The 9,511-nt window shown below is 42.3% G+C and overlaps 1 gene segment (V, D, J or C); it reads left to right on the forward strand.

Annotated features, from left to right (window-relative positions):
- The first annotated feature begins 701 nt into the window (after positions 1–701).
- LOC103726212 lies at positions 702–1,650 on the forward strand. The segment is given in 2 exon segments: positions 702–775; positions 1,157–1,650. Coding segments are annotated over 2 exon segments (543 nt in total).
- The last annotated feature ends 7,861 nt before the right edge of the window (positions 1,651–9,511 follow it).

Consider the following 9,511-nt stretch of genomic DNA (forward strand, 5'->3'; position numbering starts at 1 on the left):
GAGCCACAGGGTGGAAAGAAAAACCTGTGTGTTTTTCTCTTACGTCCAGCACTTAGAAGCACAAAACCATAGCGCATGCATGCATGCACACACACACACAGACACACACACACACATACACTAAAGAAATAAATCATAAATAAGTAAATATTTTAAAAATGGATGTGGGCTGTCTGCCTGAAAGAGAAATGATTTTTTCTTGTTGATCTCTTCATAGTTCAGTGCTCTGATGGAATTTTATTTATTTAGTTCCAGGGAAGGACCGCTTCTAACGCTGGCTGAACAGTCCTAAACAGTAACAAAACTAATGAGACCTCAATTCCGTTACTTCGACATTGTGCTGCTATTGGATAAAGCACTGAAACACCACAGCTCAGGAGGCACTTGGTCCTTCTCTAGAGGTGAAGGAAGCTGACTGCATGGCTAGTCCTGTCTCCATGATTAATCTCAGTATCTTATCCATAGACTAAGATGTTCACACTGGAGAGATTCTGCCCACTACTGCAGGTCACAGGGACTGCTCTGTTGTTCCTCCAAACACAGAAAACACTCTTGTCCCTGTGTTCACAAGAACAGGCCTTACACTTACATGGCTCTTTTACACCCCATTACACCCACCAGGAAATTTGCATATCACTGTCCAAGGAGGTTTATCCTTGCAAATCTGAGATAAAAGCTCAGTTGTATTATTGTGTTGATGACCAAGACTCCTCAGTTCAACTCAGAATGAGGCTCCCTGCTCAGCTCTTCTGGCTGCTAATGCTCTGGATCCCTGGTAAAGACAGAGGGAGCTGAGGAGGAAGCCGGGTGGGAAGATGTGCTCTGGTCCACTGCTGCCCATACTTCCTGTGTGTCTGTGAGGCGCGCAGACCTTGCCCTTTAGGGTGGGCCTGGAAAATTTAAGTCTGTGAGAATGAGGGCTGTTCTAGAAGGAGCAAGAAGCTGTATTCTAATGAAGACTCTGACAGTGAAGGGCAGGGATCATGTAGCACAATTCCAGAGGCCTTGTTATGCTTTGCCAGTAACTTCTTAAAATAAAGACTGGTTTGTTTTGGCCAGGAGCAGAATATGATCAGAAAAAAGTAAATATAGAAAAACCATTGAAAGGTCTCTTTACATTTGTTCATAACCTGGCACTTCTCTCTCATCATTTTAGGATCCCGTGGAGACGTTGTGATGACACAGACTCCACTCTCCTTGTCTGTTGCTCCTGGAGAGTCGGCCTCCATCTCCTGCAGGTCTAGTCAGAGCCTCTTACATAGTGATGGAAACACCTACTTGTATTGGTACCAACAGAAACCAGGCCAGTCTCCACGGTTCCTGATCTATGGGGTCCCAGACAGGTTCAGTGGCAGTGGGTCAGGGACAGATTTCACACTCAAAATCAGCAGAGTAGAGCCTGAGGACTCTGGAATATATTTCTGTCTTCAAAGGACACATTATCCTCCCACAGTGGTACAGCCCTTAACAAAAACTCCCCTGCTTGGTGTGGCCCAGCTGCCCTCCTGTGTGGCTTGTCTGGGGAGCAGCACAGCAGGTTCTCTGAGCCTGTGCAGGAGGCAGAGTTTCTATGACTCAGTGGAGCATGTTACAGAGGCGGCATCTGCTCCAGCATCTTTTTTACTCCACTCTGGGCCCACCATAAAGTGACATATTATTGACATGACATAACAGCAGATGAGTTAAGAGGAACCAGGTCCCCAGGACAACCAGGGTGAAAGGAGAGCTCAGTGTGTGACGTCCTTTTCCTCCTTGCCTGCTGCACAAGCACAGATGAAATTCATAGATAACTACAGCCATGGAATTCAGACTAAGGATCATGCATGACTACCCAGAGACATAGATGGTTTTCCTTTTTCATCTTTGTTATTGTTGACACATTGGAGTTTTCTTTCTGGTTGAGCAAGGGGAGTAGGAAAGCATTAGGTGCTGTCAAGATCCCGTTTTCCTCTGCCCTCTTTTCTGACTTCTACTTTTTCTTACTGTGAACTTCCTTCTCTAGTGTGGAGGGTACAAGACACCAGGTAGTCCTGTCTGTGAGGTAACAGAGAACACTGCCCCGTTCTTGGCTCCACACACTAGAGCCAACTTTAGTAAACTTACTCAATAGCTAGGGCCCAATTCCAAAAAATGATCAGTTTTGGAACATGGTGTTGAAATAGACTGGACGTTCTCTGAATTCTAGTCTTTCTGATAAAATGTAAAGGAACATTTCTGTAAAATTAGGGAGCATGGACATATGTCTTAATGGAACTTCATGACTGAAGATCAGACAAAACTGTCCCCACCCAGAAAAAATAAGACTCTGAAGATGTGGGGAAGGAGAGCAAGTGAACACATGAGAACTGCACAGTGACAGCAGCTGTTGATAAAATACTTCACCTGTGACTCACCTGTGGCTGCTGGAGGAATTGAACATTGATATATGAAATTAATCTTCTAAGACCTTCATGAGAAGATCAGTTGAAGGCATCACTGCAAGGATGCAAGGTCACATCCCGGGTTGCCTAGAAACTCCGAGAGCAGCAGTGCATCATGCAAGACTCCAAGGACTGTAGTGACAGTGGTGCAGGGAAACGTCAGCACCATCGCATTCCTCCCTCTCTCAATTACCCAGCAGAGCTGCAGTTCTGAGCACCCTGACTATCATGTGTTCCCTTTATATTGGTGAACCAGTAAATCTCTCCTTAAAGCTTGTTTGGTGAACTTTTGTTGAATCTTTTCACACTACAAATGTACTAAAAAACTGAAGTACCTACTGTTGTATTACTAGTGAACTTCAGGATTCAATAACCTAGTTACTGTATAAGCTTATGGAACAGGAACAATAGGGTGTATAAGTCTGGGTGTGTATCTGGCGTCATCACCCAGTCTTATACACATAGACTTTATGATGTGCACACGATGAAGCAATTGTCCAGTTGCTGTACTCTTCCTAGTGTACCTGGATTATTCAGTGACATGAGCCTGTACCAAAATTCTTACGTGATTTGGCTGTCTGAAGTATGGCATGGTTTCTTTATCCATTCATTTGTGCCTCTGCTGAAGCACATTTGAGCTGTTTCTAGCTTTCAGTGATCACAAAGGCTAATGGTGTGAAAAAGAAAGTGCAAATATCCACAGTGTTGTCTGCTCTTGATTTTAATTCTTGATGCTGTAGGAGTGGGAAACTGCAGCCTCTTTATTAGCAGCAACATAGAAATTGAACCATTGGCAATTGCGGCACAAAGTTTCCATCTCTTCCCATCTACAAACGCTTGTCATTTTTCCGGTCATACTAATATCTGTGATGTGGTTTGCATTCTCGTTAGTGTGTTATCTCCTTAGCAGTTTATAATGTTGACATGTTTTACGTTTGCTGATTGCCTTTGGGCCTCTTTCAGGATTGTCTGTACAAGTTTACAAAAGTTTCATAACTTATACTGTTTCTATTTTTGAAAGTTTGCTGTTGATTTTCAGGATGTATTTATATTTCCTAAGTACTGATGTTTTGCAAGATACATGACTTATAATAATTTTCTACATGTAAGAAGTTTGTCCTGTGTGCTGGACAGCTTTAGTGTCAACTTGACACACCTGAGTTGAGGGAGCCCCAATTGGGGAATTTCCTTCAATGGACTGGCCTGTGGCCATGTCCATGGGTCACCTTTTTGATTGTTGAGTGATGTGGGAGGGCCCAGCCCACTGTGGGTGGTGCCATCCCTGAGCAGGTGGGCCTGTATTGCATATGAAAGCAGGCTGAGTAGGGGCCAGAGGAGAAAGCCAGTAAGCAGCATTCCTCCATGGCCTGTGCTCCAGCTCCTGCCTCTAGGTTCCTGCCCTGAGCTCATACCTTGGGCTCCTGATGAACTGTGGCCCAGGAGATGTAAGCGAAATAAACCCTTTCCTCCCCAAGTTGGTATTGGTCAGAGTTTTTTTGTCACAGCAATGAAGAAACAAACTAGGACATCTTTAATATTCATTTTAAAAATTTAAATTGCTTTTTAAATTTTTTGAGTATTTGTGCATGTGTATGTGTTTATGTGTATGGTGTACATGTCGAGGTCTGAGGACAACTTGTATGAACATATCCTCTCCTTTTAACATATGGGTCCCAGAGACAGAACTCAGGTCATCAGGCTTGGTGGCAAATACATTTACCCCCTGAGACAGCTCACCAGCTCTCTTATGATATTATTAAAAGAATCTTTGGTGTAAATAATTTAAAAAAATTTTTTGTTCCATGTGCTTTCCAATGTTTTATATGTATGCAATAATTTGAAAATTCCTAAATGTTTTGCCGTAGTTTATTTTTTAAGACCCTATCATCCTCAGACATATTTATACACTTGTTGTACCTTGGTTGATTTTTATATATCATACAGCATAAGTCATTGTTCATCATTTGTGGAAAGTGTTATCTCAACAGAACAGAGAGGTTTTCCCTGTACTGAACATCATATTTGGTGGTTGCAAATACAGAGTGAAATTATTCATCTTCTTGAAAGTCGAAAGTCAGTCTATCTCAGAAAGTTGGACTTCTAAAATCTTAACCTATATAAATGGTTAAAGAATTTGTGTATGATTTTTATCTTATCTCCTGGAACCCCTGTGTTTCCACCAAAAACTCATTGTCTTTACAATGTCTTGGCCATTACATCTACTCCTCTATGGGGGGATGATTGGTTCAATATCTCTAAGATTCTTCAGTCTGCATCGTGTCATAGGATAGGGAAATTACCAGAGCTTGGGACTGTCATCCTGTAAGATGGCAGCTAGAAGCTGTCTCAGCTTGATTCTGTGATGGAGCAGAATCAGAACCATAAAAAGCAGAGAATTCCAAAGAAAGGAAGAGCTTCAGAAATCCACAGTTTCTACTAGCATGTCTGAGAAGTGCTGGGAAAATGACCCGTAACACCTAGTAGAAGGGAGCAGAGCCAAACACTTGCAGTTGCATGAATCCCCAGTTGGGAGATGGGATGCAGAAGCCTCTTTTGAATGTAATTCAGGCAACTCTGGAAAAAAGGACATGTGGAGTCCTATCCTAGTCTTATTCATGTGGTAGACGGGTCATCAGTGGAGAAAAATCTTATTGCATCACTCCAGATAACTTGGGGGCAGTTTCTGGGCATCATCCTCAGAAAAGACATGGAAAGGGTTAAAAAATCAAGGCACCAGTGAGACGGCAAAGTTACAGCTCTTGCCACCAAGGTTATTAGTGTGTTTGACCACCTGGAACCCACATTATGGAAGGAAAGAATTGAAACCCTCAGCTGTCCTGGCACTCATGTGTGTTAACACATTTACATAAACACACACACACAATAAATCAATAAATGATTGTCTAAAAACCAACAAACCACTCTTCTGGAGGCCTCAGAATAGAAAAAAAAATTAGTCAAGGAGCCTAAATTTTCACTTACTAAGATCTGGCCTGGTCTCTTCTCTGAAACTCAAAGCAATTTCTCAGGTGACATGACTTTGGTCTTCATTCTCCTTCTGAAAGAATTTTTTTGTTTTCAGAGATTTTTGGAGTCTTAGGTTTACCTAGCCAGTTCACCAACGACAGGTCCTTTCTGGTTAGGTGAAGGAAGGAAGGCCATTGTTTTGTTTTTGAGACAAGGTGCTGTACATTCCAGGGTGGTCTCCATCAACCGCGTAGTTGAGGATGACCTTCAGTTCTTGATCTTCCACCTCCCAGTGCTGGAATTATAGACTTATATCTCTATTCTCTCTCTCTCTCTCTCTCTCTCTCTCTCTCTCTCTCTCTCTCTCTCTCTCTCTCTCTCCTTGAAAATGATGTACTTATTTTAAAATATTTTTATTAATTCTATGTAGACTTCAGTGTATTTTGACTATAATGACCCTCCCTCAACTTCTCCCGGATCCACTCTCACTTCCCTACCCACCCAACATCGTATGTATTGTTGTTTTTCCCCACTGAGTGTAAGAATGACTTTTATAGTAAAGACGTGCTCTGGAAAGTGACTTGCAATCAGAAAGCTAATCATAGCTTGTTTACAGTTTGGACAAGCTCACTAAACCACGTGCTCTTCTTGTGACCTGGGATTATGGCCATAATTCCTCATAATCTTTCCTTGCCTTCAACTTAAAATAATGCATGAATGTATGTGTGTTTCTATACACAGAAGAGCTGCAAGTAGCCCTGCTCATCTCATTATAAGCAAAGAGAGAAGTTGATAAATTTTGTGGTTTTGTGGGGGGGTTGGGGGGTGGGGGGGTGCGCATTTGCGTGCGTGCCCTCTTCTGTGACCAAAGGGGTCAGAAGGGATATAATCTGATAAGACAAATCTTTCTGCTTTTTAGTTCATCACTTCATTTAAGATTTCAATAAAAGAATTCACAAGCCATGATTTGGGAACACAGTTCTGAGAGAATTCTGAAGAAACAGGTTTTTTGCAATTTGAGTTTGCTCTTGGTTAAAACGGATGCTAAGAATCAGGCTGTTATTTATTGAGGCATGGCCATAATGTGGCTTTGTATAGTAAACACTGCAATCAAGTACAATACGTATTGCCCTAATACACTTAGGTGTGGAACCCACCATGGATTTTGGTCAACCTACCAGGGGTCACACCTGTAAAGAAACCTGACTCTTCCTCTCCTAGTATCTATCAGTGCTAGTAGCTCCTCAGCTGGAGTGGGACTTCATGCTTGCTGTCATAGGATTTTGTCTGGCTGGAACTTGAGTAGGATTTGTGCCTGTTGTCACAATGCCATAAGTTAATATGTGCAAACGGTGTTACCTGCCTTTTACTGCAAGATGAGGGCTGAGAGATTCACAGTGGGTAAAACAGTGAGTTATTAGGAGTCATTTCAATACTACACCCAATTTAATAGGATATTAGTAGCATATTCTCCCCTGGTGCCCCAGTTCTTGGCCTTGAAAATGGTGCCAGGTATGTCCATTTTATTGAACACGCCTAAATCCAATCAGATGGAGATGGGATGACTGTTCTTGCAGAAGACCTGGGTTCGAATCCCAGCACCCACATGGCAGCTAAAAACTGTCCATAACTCCAGTTCTACGGGATCTGACAGCCTCTTCTGTCCTCCACAGGCATTATAGGACACAGGTGCACTTATATACAAGCAGGTAATAGACATATACGCATAAAATAAAAATAAGTAAAATATTTTTAAAAATAATAAACCTTTTAAAAATTGATAAATATATCGAATCATCAAAAATTGCAGAGTTTCAATTTTTGAGATTGTAGTAGTAAAAAACTGCACTTAAAATTAAATAAATGAGGCCGGGCATGGTGGCGCATGCCTTTAATCCCAGCACTTGGGAGGCACAGGCAGGTGGATTTCTGTGAGTTCAAGGCCAGCCTGGTCTACACAGTGAGTTTCAGGACAGCTGGGGCTACAGAGAGAGCCTGTCTCAAAAAGGCCAATCAATCAATCAATCAATCAATCAATCAATCAATGAATAAATGAACAAAATACTATAAATAAAATATTTCAGGGCTTCCTTGTAAGGACCTGACCCCTCCACACATTGCCCAACTACAAGGGGTTTCAGGAGCATCTATGACTTCCTCAACCTTGAATTTTCATGATTGAAAACAGCATCATGTGGCCAAGACTGGCAAATTCTGTGCTATCTTGAGATGTAGGCTGGTCCCTTCCAGCATAGCTGTAATGTTCTCTGTATAGCTTTGAGCCAGACCCTGTAGAAACAATTAACATGGCAGATATAGGGAATTTATTCAGGAGTGTTCCGTTCGGGCTCCTATCAAGTGACTTTGCCTTTTCACAAGATGAAGCCTTTCATGGTCAGAGTTTTGTCTCAGGACATCGTTTCTGTCTTTTTAATGCAGAGGTTGAGGCTGAGCTTTCCTTTTAATGGTGCTAATCTCTCTAACAATTACAGCTGCTTTCTCTTCACCCATTTGTCTGCACCTTGAAACGTACACCTTTCCTTGCCAAATGACACATTTCTCCACATCTTTCTCCTTCCCTTGCTCTCTTTCACTGTAGTCTAGGATAAGAGCCGTGAGCAGCAAAACACCACACATTCTGAACAGTTTCCATCTTGAAATTTTCTTCACCAAGCGAGTGCATTATCTTATAATTCAGCCTCACTCAGGTCCTCAGGACACGGTCAGAATGCAGCATGAATGACTTCTAGTCTGATGGCAAATCCCTTATCCCTATCTGAAACTTTATAAGCCATGCCTCTGCTCTTTGCAATTCTCTGGGCATCCTGGCTTCCAAACTCCCAACAGAATGCCCCATTAAGCCCTTCCTAAAGGATTATAAGGCTTCTCTTGCCTGTTTTGCAAAGTCTTTAACAGTCACCCTTCAAACTAGTTGCAAAGGCCTACAGACTGCATGGTTGTATTTATCACAGCTATGTCCCCACTCTGGTACCATTCCCTACATTCATTATTTTTCTGGTAGCTTGGCCAATATGTGACAAGAAACAACTTAAGATTGGAGTAATTTATTTTTGCTCACATTTTAAGCAGGGATGCATTACTTCATGACAGTGAAGGCAGGGCAGCTGGTCCGTGGAATCAGATGTCAAATAGCAGACAGTGGACAGAAAGTGGCACTCGGCTCCATGGCCTTCCCAACAATATGAATGACTGAGCACCAAGAGTTCAAACACATGTGCCTGTGAGGGCTGTTTCCCATTCACACCATCCAAGGCAATGTCAAGGAAGATGGAGACTAAATGAAGATTAGGAGAAATAAAAAGAGAAAGTAAAACTAAGGACCCAACTTTTAGGAAAGCTTGGACAGCGACCTGATTCTGTCTTCTATTTGACTGTCTCCAGCAGGGGGAGCCGTAATATAATGCACATCTGTCCACTGGTGTCACCAGCAGTAGGCCTGGTATCACTCTGACACTAGGAACAAAAGAGATAATTTCCTAGGTTCTTAATTTGTCATGCAAGGGCATCTCGACTGTCTCTGCCAATTTCTGTGAAGGTGGCCTGGACGCTTCCCTGTCCTGGTCTTGTGGAGGCTGATGATCCTGGACATTCATTATATTCAGCTGAGCCAGTAAAGCTTTCCCAGGACTCTTGTCCACAACAGCAACTTTTTCTGCACAGGAGGCTCAGCTGTCACACCTGCTCCTCTTCCCTTGGCCCCTGTTGAAAACAGTACGTGAACCAAATCTACCACTAGACTACCTATTTTAAAGTCTGTATACACCATGCCTCTTAGCTTCAAGATAGTTTTTACAAGTTCAGATGATAAATGCCAGGGGAGATAGTCATAATCAAGCAACATGGGAGACTCCAGGAGGCCAGGTATTCGCCGACCCATGGAATGTTTCCTAAAATTATCTTTGAAAAAAATGAAGGCTTTTGGTATTTATAATATTTTTGCTTAATTTTTGAGAATATCATACACATGTACATTAAAATACAACCACGTTTACCCCCATTTTGATCCTCTATCTCCTCCCCCATGTCCCTTCCAATATGCCTCCTTCCCAAATTCATGTCTTCTTTTGATAAATCACAAAGTCCAGTTAATTCTTCCCATATTC

The sequence above is a fragment of the Nannospalax galili genome, unplaced genomic scaffold (assembly GCF_000622305.1).
Source record: "Nannospalax galili isolate Female #2095 unplaced genomic scaffold, S.galili_v1.0 scaffold3909, whole genome shotgun sequence".
Taxonomy (NCBI): Eukaryota; Metazoa; Chordata; class Mammalia; order Rodentia; family Spalacidae; genus Nannospalax; species Nannospalax galili.